Source organism: Carassius auratus, chromosome 17, assembly GCF_003368295.1.
Source record: "Carassius auratus strain Wakin chromosome 17, ASM336829v1, whole genome shotgun sequence".
NCBI classification, from domain to species: Eukaryota; Metazoa; Chordata; class Actinopteri; order Cypriniformes; family Cyprinidae; genus Carassius; species Carassius auratus.
This window is the reverse complement of record NC_039259.1, coordinates 3256274-3272753: the sequence shown is the minus strand read 5'-3', so window position 1 is coordinate 3272753 and position 16480 is coordinate 3256274. Positions and strand designations below refer to the sequence as shown.

The window sequence follows — 16480 nt, the reverse complement described above, 5'->3', positions numbered from 1 at the left end:
TATAAAGACTGTATTTGCTACATTTGTGTAAGCAGTACTCATACAAACATGAACAATGGAAACGCTGTACATAGCAGATCCGTGGTAATAACGAGTCATAAACACATCCACAGCTGTAAGTCCTGGTTTAGTTAGAAAGGTAAGGGTCCACTGAACGACATCTCATGAAGCACGTTTAGTCCAACGAAGCAATAACGTTGTAATATGGATCATAATTGCTTTGTTTACGTTTCAGTTCTTCAGCGACAGAACTGTTTGCGTCCGTTATGGAATAACTCATGGTCGGAAACTGCGTCTTGTTAGTAAAAACACGGCATGGTTTTGCAGCGTACAGTGTCACAAACAGAATGAGGTGATCCACCGGAAAAAAGAATGAATGAAAGATAGGCGAAAGATAGTTTATCTGAATTTTTGCTCTCCTTCGTGACGCGCTCTGACGCACCTGTCAGCTGATGGAGGCGGAGCTTATAGCAATCTCCTTTTTCTTTGTTTCTTTTATTTTTCAACAGTTTTTATATATGTGAGACTGTGTTTTATGTTGAATGTATCTGCATGATTACCATCTGTTTGAGTGCAAATCAGCCCAAATCAGCTCGCTATTACTGCATGATCATGGCTATCAAAGTGAACGTGGAGCGACCACCTGCTTACGCTTTCTGTAGTATAAATACAAGTAGTCCACGTCCGCGCTGTCCGTGTATGCTTCTGGATTGCTCAAGTGAAAAGTATAATAAAAGCTTTATAGCTGAAAGTCTAAACAGATTTTTTTTTCACAAACTTTGAAATTAAAAAGTTGTTAAACACATGAAGACACTTGCACTTAGTGGCACTTCAGGACTAGAGTTTAGGAGCTCTGACATACAACAAAGGAATTTGTTGCTATTTTGTGTCTGTACAGGTGCCTTTGACAGCTTCTTATGCGGGTCAAATTGTCCTTTGAACATTACAACGTATAAAAAATTCTGTATGTACATTTCACAATTAGGGCTGGGATAAACGATTATTTTTTAAACGATAAATCTAGCGATTATTTTTTTCGATGCATCGATTAATCTAACGATTAATTTTTTCCGACCGATTCGATTTCGATTATCTCCCCATTAATTGAATACTAACAATTTATACATGTTGATTTACATATCTGAATGAAAAAAAAAAACATGAATTCCTTAAGATTGCAAAATTGGTGTTTACTGCTCTTAAAATTACAAAATAAAAGACTCACTATGAATGCATTACTTTGCACTTGTATAGAGATAGCATTCAATAAAACCTTGAAGCCTTGAAAACACATAGCTTACTAAAACAAGCTTACTGAACACATTGGGCCTAGCTTACTGAAAAAAGTGCTTCTTTCAGATGAAAACAACAACAACTTGATGATGTATAGCATTCAATAAAAGGTCACCCAAAATACTTGTTTAGAGCAATTGAAAGAATACAGTAACCAATGTAAACTTGAGGGCTGTAAGCTAATATAGAGAGTGCTTTTACAAAAAAATAAATAAAAATAAAAATAAGTGGGAGCAAGCAGCCTGTCATGGAGGAAAAAAAAAATCTCTGAATGCTCCACGTGAAACTTTTTTCTATCGTGTCTAATAATTTTGGTTAATATGCATGAGAGAGAGCAAGACAGCGCTTGTGTAGTTTGAAGGCTGTGAGTGCGCGAGCGCGCATGAAACTTTGGTGTTTTGCCCTTTTTCTATTGTGTCTAATGATTTAATTAATATGCACAAGGGAGAGAGAGAGCAAGAAGCGCTCGTGTTGTTTGAAGACTGTGAGTGCACGCGCAGCCAGGGCTCTCTCTCGTACGCGCCCTGTCATTCATTCTATTCTATATCACTCACCGATCAAATAAGGCTTTGACAGCCGCCAAAAAAAAGATCAATGCAGAAAAACCCCTGGATTGGTTATATAACGTTGGACAGAAAGTTGATCTGGCCATCGCGTATATTCAGCGCACATAAGGTAAAAGTTTTTTAGAGAAATAAAAACAGGTCGACGAATCGATGCGCATATTTTGCGTCGACGTATTGTCCCAGCCCTATTCACAATCCATCAGTGTGTTGAAACTGTGTCTGCATGTCCCTAAATGAGAAAAAGTCACAACATTTCAAGAAAATCAACATAGGTTTAATGTATTCATTGATGTATGTGTTTATGTATGCATCTATGTATTTATTCTTTTATTTATTTATTTTTGGTGTTAGTTATGTCAAGTGATGTGTATTGAGCAATTAAACCTGGATTATTCCTTTAAGGCAATCAGGAAATGCCAATTTCTTATGAACAATGCTTTCAAAAAAGGTTTATAGTAGTCTAGCTGTTACCGAATGAGGGAAAATGAAGTGACCTTTGTACGGTGGCGTTCACATCTCAAATACAGTGGTGTTGACATAGCTCATTGACGTCCAACTGTCATTGGAAGTTACCGATCTCTTGCTCAGAAACACTCAGGCAGACCTCAGGGTCAGTGTGTTTTCTTGGGCAGCAGGAAGAGGCCCAACACACTGAGGGTTGAAAAGCAGAGCATGTGAGAGGCTCTGATAAGAGACACGCCTGTGCTGTTATTACGCCCTCGACTCTCTGTGTCAACTCTTCTATGAGTGCGCCACAGTAATATTAAGCATGGGCTGCTATGATATTTTAACATTATGATAACCTTAACCTTAGAGCTGTGACGGTCCCCATCACAACCATGTCACTGCAGTTGTCTACTGCCACCAGCGATAGTGCACGTGACGTCACACACTCTATGCCCACTGTAGTAACTGTAATAATTGAAAATTGTTTATTTAGACTATGAGTCTATGGTAATTTAAAAATTACCTGAAATGCTATAAACAGCATTTCCTTTGAATTGGCAGGGTTTGAGTCCAGGAAAATAGTTTATTTATTCAGCAAATTAATTTTGTGTTGGGCGATGGACCTTGTTCGGAGACCAAATGCTACATCACTGATCTGGAGTCATCTCCATTCATGTCACCCATCAGCGTTTGGTCTCAGTCTCCACAAATAAATACATGTATGGGAAACACATCCCACAGCACAATCGCCTGAGCCCAACTTCAGTCTGCTCATCACTTTAACTTTAAAGAGCCACACAGATGGGAAATCAAAAATTACCTGTATTAAGGCGGTCGCACACCGGACGAGAAGCGCTGTGTTGCGTCGCGCCACATGTAGGACAACTCAAGGTATCGCACACTGGATGCGCACATTCTATATGCGTGAGCTCAATTTCGCAGCAAGATGGGAGAGTTTTAACTTCATCTATTATTATTATTTTAAATATATGAATTTAATTGATAAAAGCTGAGTTTTGAACGTTAATTAATGAAGAGAATCTGTGTTATAATAAGTCTGTTATTGTTTTGTTGTATCTGTTGTCTAGGCAACTGTGCAGCTGAAAACGTAACCAAACACTTTGTAATGTTTTATTTGAATGAAACAAGTGTACTGTATTTTAATTTCAGTTTCAGTTTATAACATCTGGGTTTTTTAATATAAAACTATGCAGATGACGCTCTGTGGCGCGGCAGAAATTTGAACAGCGTTCTGAATCGTAGCTGGGCGCCGCGGACAGACGCCGAATGGCGCCGCTGGTGTGTGTACACCCATAGAGAATAATGTGTTTGAATTTTAAAGATGTGGCGCAACACGGCGCTGCGCTTCTCGTCCGGTGTGCGACCCCCTTTACAGTGTATGATGTAGCTGTCCATCAGTGTAAACAATGTGCAAAGTAATTAAACCAAAAAGTACACGATTTATAAAGTTATTGGATTCTAAAGTTAGGAGTCGACTCTGAATCGCTGAAACGAGTCGTTATAGATTTCAAATCTTTTGCCCATCTCTATGTACGTCACTAGGAACACTTTGCATAATAATCTCCGCCTACCGTCTTGGGAGAAACGGAACTCTGAGCTGCCCCACCCCCCACACAGACGCTCTGGTTGGTGTGATAGCATCATGTCGAGGAGACAGTGTGTTTTTAATTGTAAAGGCAAGTTTGTTTTATTTTCACTGCCAAAGAATGAAGATCAGAAGAACCACTGGCTAAAATTCATTTTCACCACAATACCAGAGCAGTACAACAAATCCCTTTTGTTGTGTTCACAACATTTCACTGATGACTGCTTTTCTAATCTCGGTGAGTACAAGGCGGGATTTCAAAGCGTTTGGCCATAAAAGATGGTTCATTACCAACTTTATTTAGACCAACGAGCATCTCCGAATCACAACGCGAAGTATGATTATGAAGTTATGTGTTTGTTTTCTCCCGAGCGTCTTATCAGTATGTGTGCTGTCTGCAGCCTTTGTCTGCGCTGCTGATCTTCATTTACAAACACGTCATTAAAATCAAGTGCTGCTAACAGATATTCTGTGATAAAGTAATCCATATGAAAACAACGCGATGTCCGTTTTTCACGTCTCCCTTCATTATATCTAATGTGACCACACCCCCACGCTGAACTAGAGCTGCACGATTAATCGTTAAAAGATCGCGATCTCGATTCAGACACCCTCTCGATCTCATTTCTAAAAGACGACGATTCCCTGAGTCTGTTAAACCTTTGACAAAGTCTTACTGGATCATTCAAATCCGTGCGCGCACTGCCGCTGACACAGAGAGAGCTCTTACCATGTTTGGTTAAGAAACATCTTCACAAACAGTCTTTTCAACTACACAGTATTATATCTGTCTTACAGTCATTTATATTATCACAGAAATACTGGGATAAAGTTTATAGTTTAAATATAAACATTGATGTCTATATGGCAGCGATCAAAATATAACAAATCCCCTTTTGAAAGTACTGCGCTTTAAATAACGTTTGTGTCGATTGCATTGTTTCACCAATAGGTGGCGACAAGTGTCTTAATTTATTTGTCAATGAATTAATTTTTCATTCAAGTGTAGTAGGTTTATGAGTGAGTCGTTGAATCAGTGATCTAAACAACTTTTTCATCATTCTAATATTAAAAAAACTGGGGTTTTAAATATATTATATATACACTACCAGTCAAAAGTTTTTGAACCATAAGATGTGTAATGTTTTTTTAAAGTCTCTTCTGCTCACCATACTATATTTATCTGATCCAAAGTACAGCAAAAACAGTAAAGTTTTGAAATATTTTTACCATTTAAAATAACTGCTTTCACTTGAATGTATTTTAAAATGTAATTTATTTCTGTGGTGTGCAGCTGTATTTTCAGCATCATTACTCCAGTCTTCAGTGTCACATGATCTTCAGAAATCATTCTAATATGCTGTTTTGCCATTCAAAAAAAACATTATTATTATTATTATTATTATTATTATGTTGAAAACAGATGAGTAGATTTTTTTCAGGTTTCTTTGATAGAAAGTTCAGAAGAACAATAATTGTGTGTAATAGAAATATTTTGTTATAAATGTCTTTGTCACACTTGATCAATTTAAAGAATCCTTGCAAAATAAAATAATTAATTTATATACTTGTGATAATGATAATGTTAATAGTAATAATAATAATAAAGAATCGTAGGAGAATCGTGATCTCTATATGAGATCAAAAAATCGTGATTCTCAATTTATCCAGAATCGTGCAGCCCTACGCTGAACGCGCTATTCAGATTCAAACTGAAGCGTGCGGTTTGAATACGCACACACAGAAGAAAAAGCAGCGAGACTTTTCAAGTTTTTTATGTTACTGTTTGCTTCGCGATGAGAGGAATAAGACATAATTCACCCCAAAAAGATGCTAAAGATGCTTGACCAATCAGAACACAGTATGCTACAGAAAGGTGGGATTTAAGGAAACTGAATCTTTTGAACAGCTTCGCGCGAACCGTTTGGGGATCTCTGAGAATTGAGGTAATTTTAAAATGATATTTTGACAAAATGACAATGTTTTTTTAAACTTGGATGGATTTAAACCTTTTGTACAGGACTTATAAACAGTGATAGGAAGCTTAGAATTTTCATCTTACTGGCTCTTTAACTGCGTTTACTGTGATGGCACCGCTAGCCAGACCGATATACGCAATACAGACCGGAAGTTAACTTAGGGGCAGGCACGTGTGCCCGATGAAACCGTCTATTAGGAAGGCCATCAGCATGCGATCACCGACTGTTTGAGTGTCTAACAGTGTAAATGCTGTATTTCTAGCAATCTCAGGATGTACTGTCATAGGCATAGGCCTATAGTTAGTTCTTCTTATTTTTTATTTATTACTTATTATTACTAAAATTATTCTTATTGTGTTAGACATAGTCTCAGAAAAACTTGAAACAGAAACTCATGAGACGTGTGACCTTCAAACCATTACTTTACTAGATTGCTTCAGGACTGATTTCATGTATTTTTATATTAAATATATATATATATATATATATATATATATATATATATATATATATATATATATATATATATATATATATATATATATATATATATATATATATATATAACTTTTTCTATTTTTGAGCATTATCAACTACTGATGATGGACAGTAAAGCCCAAAGGGTCTTCTTTCCAAAGAAATCAAAATTGTTTGTGTAGCACATTGAAGTAAGGAACTATTACAATTTCCCTATTACATAGTTTCTCTATGAACTATTACAAGAGTCCCATTAAGGGGGGTCTGGTTAACAGGTAAAAGGTGACATATCATATCAAGTTACCATGCATCTGTAAACCCAGAAAACGTGAAAAAAAAACAGCCCAGTGTATATATATATATATATATATATATATATATATATATATATATATATATATATATATATATATATATATAATTTTTTTTTTTTTTTTGGTAAGACTTTCTATGCTAGCTTGTGAAAAAACGGGTGCGTCAGATATCACTCCCCCATGACATAGAAAGAGGATCTTATTATAATATTTCCACCCTTGAGGGGAAGTCGTGGCCTAGTGGTTAGAGATTGTGACTCCTAACCCTAGGGTTGTGGGATTGAGTCTCGGGCTGGCAATACCATTACTTAGGTAAACTTGAGCAAGGCACTGAACCCCAAACTGCTTCCCGGGCGCCACAGCATAAATGGCTGCCCACTGCTCCGGGTGTGTGTTCACTGTGTGTGTGTGTGTGTGTGTGTTCACTCTCTGTGTGTGTGCACTTCGGATGGGTTAAATGCAGAGCACAAATTCTGAATGTCACGTCACTGAATGTCATGTCACTTAATCTGCAAGTTTTCACCCGCGGCACTGCCACTGAGTTTTCTCAAGCGATGAGACATACCAGTTCTAATGCCATGGCGAAGTTCGAGTAAAGCATGCTAACTGTTCTGTCTTTGGCTGCACAGACGAGCACAGAACACTATTTTGAGTCAGAGGCAGTGTTGGGAACGTTACTTTAAAAAAGTAATTAGTTATAGTTTTACTCACTACTTGTTCCAAAAAGTAACTGGGTTAGTAACTGAATTACTCTATAATAAAAGTAACTCGTTACCAGGGAATTTTTTTTTTTTTTTTTTTTTTTGCAGTTTTCACAAGTCAGTTGAAATGAGTAGAACAGACAGGTACATAACTTTCTATATTTATTGCATGTCAACAGACAGCAAGAGTTTTATCCTGTTTTATCAAGTATTATCTTTGTAAGAAAAGTGTTTTTGGCCACTAGCTTTGTAGATGCGTGTCACACATTACATGTACACATTACATGCACGTTCTTGCCTTTGACCACAATTAATCTGAAATAGTGCTTATATCTTCACCTTGAAAATGCCAACTTTTCATCGGATTGCTCCTGACTCGCCATCTCTGCTGCGAATCTCTGTGTAGCTGTTGCGTGTGTGTGTGTGTGTGTGTGTGTGTGTTTGGCGCTGCTGGTGCAGCCGCGTGTGCCGGCGTGTGTAAAAACACTGGCTCTGATTGGCTATCATGAAACACATGACTATACCTTAGCCAATCACAAGCGCTTATCTCGTCATTAACCCACCTGCTCACTCGCTGTGTGTGAGCCAGGGGTCCGTTCGGATTGCATAGTTTATTAAATCAATGCATAGTAACGCACCGCATTTAACATTCAGTAACGTTAACAGCGTTGTAACGACGGAAAAAGTAATTAGTTAGATTACCGCGTTACTGAAAAAATAACGTTGTTACCTAAAGCCGTTCTTTTAAACGCCGTTATTCCAAACACTGGTCAGAGGAGACGAGAAAGCAGTGGGATTTTTTTTGATTAATCTACTGTATATTACACTGCAGTGCTGCCACACAGATCTAATATAGACATGCAGTTTCTTTCCCAGCTGTTTACCTTCACAGACATAACTAGGGTTGGGTATAGTTTGAATTTAACTGACTTCGATTCTGATAATATCAATGCTAGAGATGCCATTTACATTTAGAATTTCTCGTACTTTTTCTCATAAAATGTTAATATTCACTGGACAGTTACCTAAAAATCAGTGTGTCCTAACATAATCACCACTGGCCCAGCACAATGACTTCATCCACATTTGTCAAATGGTTGTTCTCACAGCTCTGTCAGTCTGGCTTCAGGCAGAATATTATTGCAGCCATCAAATTCATTCCTTGTCATCATCTATCATCTGTCCCTGCTACTATTAAAAATCAGGCCAGTGCCACAGCTACAAATTGGTTGCAAATGCCAGTGTTTCCCTGGAGCCAGTCTAACAGCTTTTGCTGCTTTGATCTCTTTGTTTAGGAAAGAGGAGGTGAGATGTGAACATTAGTCTCTGCCAACCCTAGGGTTGCAATGAAACCAAATTTTTCATTTCTGTATGATACTAAGCTCTGGTACCATGGTATCAATGCTCATTGTAAATTGATACTGTAGGAAACATATTGATGACCACCTTAGATGAGTGATGAGCTTATTAGGGATGCACTGAAATGAAAAGCCAAACAAAATGAATGTTTTTTTTTTTTTGAGTGCAGATTTTCCTTGCGCTTTGGACTTTGAACAAGCAGATAGCGCTGCGATCTCACACAGCAATGTCACTTTATTTACTAATTTTTTAAGGCCATTTCACAAGTTTAGTCATCATACTGTAAGAAGTAGGACTGTAGCTATCGAATATTTTAGTAATCGAGTATTCTACCAAAAATTCCATCGATTAATCGAGTAATCGGATAAAATGTGTTTTTGCTTAATTAAAGTGCAATATAAACTATGCAAGAGAAAATAAGACTCCTGGGTCTCTTAAAATGAACAACTAAGTTTTAAATGCATAAAATGCAATGTATACATCAAAAATAAACATTTAATTATTACCCATTGTTTCTCTGTCTGTACTTGTACTGTGAACAATGACAATAAAGTTGACAGATGAATTAAGTGAATTTAAGTGCCATTCAGTTGGGGTTTAAAATAAAGCCTTTTCTGAGATGCACATTAAACATTAAATGCATAAAACATTAATTTAATTTATCTTTTAATTATTCAAAATTAAGCAAACTTAACTTTTTGGTAAACAAAGGGGATTTAAAAATAAAACATGAAAGAAATGTTGTGTGATTAAACCTTAAAAAAACAGACTTTTATTTTGACGGCTTGACTTACCTTTACAGTTCTGTGTGTGATGTGACGCTAGTTTTACTCAAATCAAATGGTCAAATGCTCATGAAGTGACTGTCAGAGCAGTTGGCTTATTCTTAGTGAGACAGCACGTGATAAAGTGTGTGTGATAAAGGAACTCGCGCTTCTGCTCCATTCATTAACAGAGACACGCAGAACATGCAGGATTGATATTTAAATAGACTGTTCCGGCTTAATATTTACAGATATTAGTCCATATCGTGATTTGATGTAAGTGCAATTACCTATTTTTGATTAATTCATTCAAAATTTGGCAAATTCCGTGCCATTCCGCGTTAAACTGTAAAATCCGTTTTTATGACTGGATTCCGTGTTTTCTGCATCGCGGTAATCATAGGGCCCTAGTTGTGGAATGCCAGCTCTATCTTGCAATGGACAGTTGGACACACACCACGACATTCTCTTTACGTTTGTCCGCGCCCTCAAATCAAAACACTGCTGACTCTTCCGCTTTGTGGGTGACGTAAACTCGCTGTGTCACTAGCATTGCGAAAGAACCTGACGTGAGATTTAAAATAAATTAAAAGAGGCTTCGAGGCAGAGGAATTTGCCTTGATCATTTTTTGCAATCGAGTAACTCGAGTTACTCGAGGAATCGTTTCAGCCCTAGTAAGCAGCAACATCTACTCTTCCTCTTCTAATCGAAGATATGCGATGCAGTGCTAAACAGTCTCTGGCTGTCTGCGTCTTTCTCAGACACTTTTAAATGCTTACACACTTCTGACATGTTTGCTGCATTAGTGCACCCCACTATTTGATTGTGCCATGCCATTGTTCGGTACAATTTATTTGGTCTTTTCAATAATTCGGCCGAACACCGAAACAGGTTTTTGTTTTGTTTTTGTTTTTGTTTTTATTTTTTTTGGGGGGGGGGCTCTGCTGGATAATTCCAGTTGCTGAACATCCAGTGCTTCTTTAGAGCTTATTATAAATAAATAAACAATTAAATAAATAGAGTGACTAATGTAGCAACTGGCCAATGCAGACTGACTGAAATACACTTGGATACACATGAAGGGTAGGAGCACCTACTGGAAATCTACCAGCGACCTTACAGAGATATCAATGACCCTAAGAAGCCATCTGCTCTCACTCCATCTGATCGTCTATCTGAACATCAGCAAGGATATAATCTGTTCATTTCAGCTTTAAATATGTTTGGACCAAAAGATAAGCATCTGGGTCATGAGTTTGGAAACAGTGTTTCTTGGAAGCAAAATTGCAGCACAAAGGTTTTATACATGCACTTATTCAGCAACCACAAACATTATAGTCAAGATATAGCAAATGGTACAAGTGGCCTCACAAGGGAACTGAGCTGTGACGGTGGCAGATTTTTACCATTGGTAATGGGCCAACTTACGTCAGTAGTATAACATTTTTAAACACAATGAGGCACTATTAACAAATGTGCATGTTTATTAGCACTTCTGTTAGTGAACATGCAGTCTGCAAAAAAGTAAAACTAATATGTCCGATATATGTCAAAAACTGTCTACACTGATTGTGGCATGGCACGAGTCACGACACGACAAATCCCCAACAGTAAACTGCCTCGTCCTTTTTATGAGGTACTGACACAAAGTTCAAATGTAGTCAGACTCAACCTGTCGTGTCTGGTGTAGACATGGTTCACTGTTCCAACGCAAGCGGTGCGTTAACTCTTCGTCTGCACGTGCTTTCTGTGGAATAGGAATCATGGCTCAAGTTTCCAAATCCATTGTTAGCATCTTCCTTTTACCGATGTCTTGTTTGTATTTGGTGAGTTTGGAGAAAGCCTTGCCAATACCCTGACCAGCCGGGCGTTTGCGATCATGGGGGCATCCTCAAGATCGGTGAAGTAGTATTTGGTTTCCCAACAAGGTCCATCGCCCAACATGAAATGAATGCAGAATAAACTATTTTCCCTATTTCCAAACCCACCGATCTAAAGAAACGTTTAAAAGTGATTTGTGAATTAGCATAGACTTACAGTCTAAAAAACTATTTGCGACTGTTACTGTTATAACAGTTGCATACAAACTTTGTATGTATTTATGTAATCTTTGGTATTATGATTTTTTTATAGAGTCTGTGACGTCACAGTTATCACTGCGACTCATTGCATTTTATTTGAGCAGAATATCACACAAGAGACTAGAAAAACACCCGGGAGAAAATGTGACCTGATTGGGGAACTTAAACTCTTGGTATATGGCAACCCCAAACATAATAACTTGTGGAGGCTTGTTGTCAATGCAAAATAATGAAAATGCCCTCCGCCCCCAAAAATAAATAAATAAATAAAGGTTCTTTATAGTTGCTTGCTTACTGTCTATTTAAATTATTATGATTAATTACTCGGGAAGCCATAGTGATCACCAATAAGATACAATTATCTTCACAGCCCTATTGCATTACAGTGTATATCTATTCCATGCTGTCAGTTTATTACGCAATTAAAGGTGAACACGATTTCTGTTGTTAAACAAGATTTCAAATGTCCTGTTATTAAAATCTTGGTACACTTGGTACTATTATATACGATATTATTATTATTATTTTTTTATTATTATTATTTTTTTTTTTTTGCAGGCAGTATATTGAGTTAATTTTATAATTTCACGAACGTTATGTCTGGATTAAATCTATTGTCTACATGCACATTCATATCTTTGAATTGATTTGTTCAGTATTTAATTATACCATATTATACAATCTAACTCTGTTTCAGTCATGCACATATTGGACATATCTGTTTCTGTCTAATTCTTTATTTTCTGCTTGTTTTCTCCACAGATATTACTGACAGGAATGAACTGAAGGCATTTTTTGAAACCAACTGCTCACAGATTTATTTTATCTTCTATGAAAATTTCATTACACTGGAAAGTAACTTAAAGCAAAAAGGTAAGATATGTTTGTTATGCTGTATACTGTATACATAACCTTTACCTTATAAGAGCAAATTAAACTGTTGCTATCCCTAAATCTAAATATCGTTGGAGACAGGAATCTAAAATTAAGTATCTACTGTTTACTGATAAATATGCATATATAATCACTTACTGATATATAAAACAAGAAATCACCACCAACAGCCAATAAATGTGATTAAGAATACACCATTTTTTTTTTTTGTTTTTTTTTTACTTCTATCCTTGCTGATAACTTGAAAACATACTGATGACATTCTGATTATATTGTACATTACTAATTCTAGTATATTTGACACATTTCTAATGTTTTTATTCACTTTTTATTGGAAGATATCTTGCTTAGATAATAAGGCAGCTCAGAAAGGTTTTGGAAAAGACGTTTGAAAAATGCAAAGAAACAAATAACAAAAAAAACAAAAAAAAAAATCCTCAGCCTGTTGTCACAGACCTGCCTCCCTGCTGCCTGCATGCCCCCCTCATGTGAAGTTAATCAGGCTTTTGTTGTTAAAAAGAGGTTTTCCTGCACTGTGTTCAGTGAAGGTCATCTGTCCTTCATGCTGAAGCACAACTCTACAGTAGAAGTATTTGTTTGAAACTCACACCTCATCATTTTCCTGCAGATCAAGAGAGCGATTTTATGATTCAGCTGAGCAGTTTTAAACTGAGATCACATTTTGTCATAGAGCCCACAATATTCATAGTGCATAATGCTAAATAAGTTTAGTGTTTTATTTATTATTTTATTTATTATTAGCAGTCTAGAGCAGCAGTTAAGAAGAGAAAGAGAGCACTATATTTTTGTAGTAAGTGATAGATTGTTTACTTTGCACCCAAAAAACTCCAAATTTTGAAAACGTATCTTTTTATTGAGTTGTAACATACAACGCAATCGGTTTGATTCAAATGAGTCCTATGAGCATGTGCTTTTAATGAATTATTCAAAATAGACCCAAGAACTGATGATATATCATTTAAATCAGTCGAATGGCCGGGAGGTTATGCACATCATTACTGTTAATGAAATGTTTTTGATTAAAGATATTTTGATATAACCAGTAAACTGTAGTGCTTTGGTAGCGCTTTAGTTAACCAAAGGCGTTCTACATGAAATTTCCGCATGTGTTTTTCCATATTCAACATCCTTTCCTATCAAAATGCATGCTACGGATGCAAAAACGCAGAAAATCAAAACTGATCCGAATTATTTTTTTTTTTATGACGGATGAAAGTTTTGTAAGCAGTGTGTAAACATTATTGACAACACAGTGAGGTCGTATTTATTTTTCAACGTGCAAAAATTTCGGATGAAAATTTCGGACTCTGTGCAAAGAGCTTTAGCCTTGAATGTGTGACTCTTGTTGTGTATGCACTCATCCCGTAGTGTCATGCTAAAAAAACACAGGCAACTAAAGCACAAAGAATTGTTAGAGCAGTCTTTTTAGTTACTTGATGAAATGTTAATCAGGAAGTGGTTAGAATAGAATCAAACTTAATATTATACATTTTTATATAGCGTAATATTATACATTTCTATATAACAAGCAGAGGCTGCTCTGTTGTTTCTTTTGACATATTGCATGTTTTTTTTTTTTTAATTATGGTGGTGGATGGCAACTTAAGGGTTATGTAGAAACATAGAACTATGAAATATAGTATTTAAAAAAAATTACAGCACAATTATTAAAAATGGCATTCCATTTAAAAGGAATGCAAATGAACCTGAAATTGATATAGGTTCTAACTCCTGCAAAAATGCACTAAAACACAGGCAGCTTAATTACAAATAATTTACTGTAATACTTTACAATAAGCTCCAATTGTTAACATTAGTTAATGCATAAGCTAACATGAACTAACAATGAGCAACAATGACATTTCTTTGTATTTGTTCACTGCACACTTTCAAAGCCATAGTTTGACTGGAATTATCCAGCCTGTACGGCATGCCGTTCCAACACTAACCAGTCAGACGTCAAGGTCCTGGACAAAATGTGATCATCAAGCGATCATCACAGACACCTTTATGTACTCTGGTGCTCATGCCCACTCCTGAGTCATTGAAGACTGAATATTAAATATTCAGATCATGACTGTATAGCTAACCACAGCAAAAGCACAAGCCTGAGTGAAAAGACTAAGAATGAATGATTGTACTGTAAAATGACACAATAACTAATACTATTGCTTTCTTTCAGGGAACAAATCTCAACGGGAGGAGCTGGACTCCATCCTCTTTATTTTTGAAGTAAGCCTTTTCTACATGCATTCATGCATTCGTGTTTAAACAGCTGAAGTATAGGTATCTGTAGACCTCAGCTTCACCTACAGCTCTGCCCAGAGCAGGTTTTTCCACTCTCTCTACTGTTTTTTTTTTTTTTTATGTTATGTTATGGAGGCGCCGTCCTCCCTGTGTATTTTCCTGCCTGGCTGAAAAGTAGACTCTAGTTTGCAATACAAATAGGCAGGCAGGGCATTCTCTGGTTTCATTTGCTCAGGGTGGTGACAGGCTTTCTTTTTTAGGAAAACTGGTGTCTTGGTGTGAGAAGAGAGTTTGTGTTGCATAAACAGACGCTGACTTGAAAGGTCACCCTGGTGAAATGCTTTTTAGATGCTTTATCAGAAATAAGTTCATTAATTGTATTTTAAGTGGAAAAAGCTAAAGCTACAACACGATAAATATACTTAATTTTAACACAGTCAGTCAATGCATACTCACGTTGTTTTTGTCCAGTGCCTGTGCTATTTCTCCCCAGAAGTTATGACTGGTTAAGATTCTTTTAAACTACAGTTTCTCCTAACCTTCTCGTTTTGATGTGTCGTTGTTTACACCTGCACATCTAAGATGAGGGATATTGTGGTTGTCTCAAAGGGTTTTTAGGTGTTGGATGCTTTTCCGGTTTAACGATCAGGCCCATATTCAAAAACATCTTGAGGCTAAAAGTAGCTCCTAACTTGCTGTTTTAGGTGAAAGTAAACAATAAAATATAAAAATGATCCTAAAATGTCTGTTGTCCACCTCTGAACATAAGCATTTAAGAAAAGTTTCATGATAATTTAATTGTGTCCTCCTTTTCATGTACAAGTTGGTCAAATCGTAACATCTGTTCTCAAGTCCAGTTATAATGCAGACATGTAAGAGGCAGCAAATTAGCTCAGAATATCCTTTTAAATAGGGTCCCTGCATTTAATAACTTTATTTTATTTTTTTAATATAACATTTTTATTTTAAATTCATAGAATTTAAGATAAGAGGTCAACCCCACCCTTTCTCTAGAAAGAACTCTTATCTAAGAACTTTCACTGCTGTTTATGAGAATTCTTAAGGTCCTTGCACACTGAAAATTTTGTACTTCTGTACTTTCACTCATCATAGAAAAATTCAAATCGAGTTTGATTTTCTGCATTTCTTGTATTCGTAGCTATCATTTTGAGAGGTGTTTTGACAATTCAGAGCAGGGATGGAAATTATGTATTGACACTTTAGGCTTTGGATCTGTACAGTTTCAATGTATTGTCCCTATGGTTTCCGCAATGCAGAAAACGTGGACAGAATCGCGGAATCCAGTCATAAAAGTTTAACTTGGAATTTCACGGAATTTGTAACTTTTTTTATTAATTAATTAAAAGTAGGTCATTATACTTAAATAAAATGGACTATGGACTAGTATCTGCAAATATTAAGTTGATTTTAATATGTATTCTGCATGTTCTGTGTGTCTCTATTAATGGCGCAGACGTGCAGTTTCATTTACTACACTCATACTGAAGCACACAGCGTCATATCACAAACATAGAACTGTAAAGGAATTCACAGCAACCCGTCAAAATAAAAGTCAGGGTTGATTTGAGGACATAGTGGCTATTACTGTTTTTCAATAGAATTCACACAGCTTACCACTACTACTACTACTACTACTACTACTACTAAAATTAAACAAACATTATTTTTTAAGGAATAATCACACAACATTTATTATTTATGTTTTAATA

At 36.3% G+C, this 16480-nt stretch overlaps 1 protein-coding gene across 4 annotated transcripts in view; it reads left to right on the top strand.

Moving 5' to 3' along the window:
* Positions 1-16480, top strand: part of LOC113116984 (ral GTPase-activating protein subunit alpha-2-like) — a 153210-nt gene that overhangs the window by 17216 nt on the left and 119514 nt on the right. For all 4 annotated transcript variants that reach the window (XM_026285313.1, XM_026285317.1, XM_026285315.1 and 1 more), the window contains exons 2-3: positions 12351-12461; positions 14686-14735. In XM_026285313.1, the coding sequence (XP_026141098.1) occupies positions 12351-12461; positions 14686-14735 (161 nt within the window). The remainder of the gene's footprint in view (positions 1-12350; positions 12462-14685; positions 14736-16480) is intronic.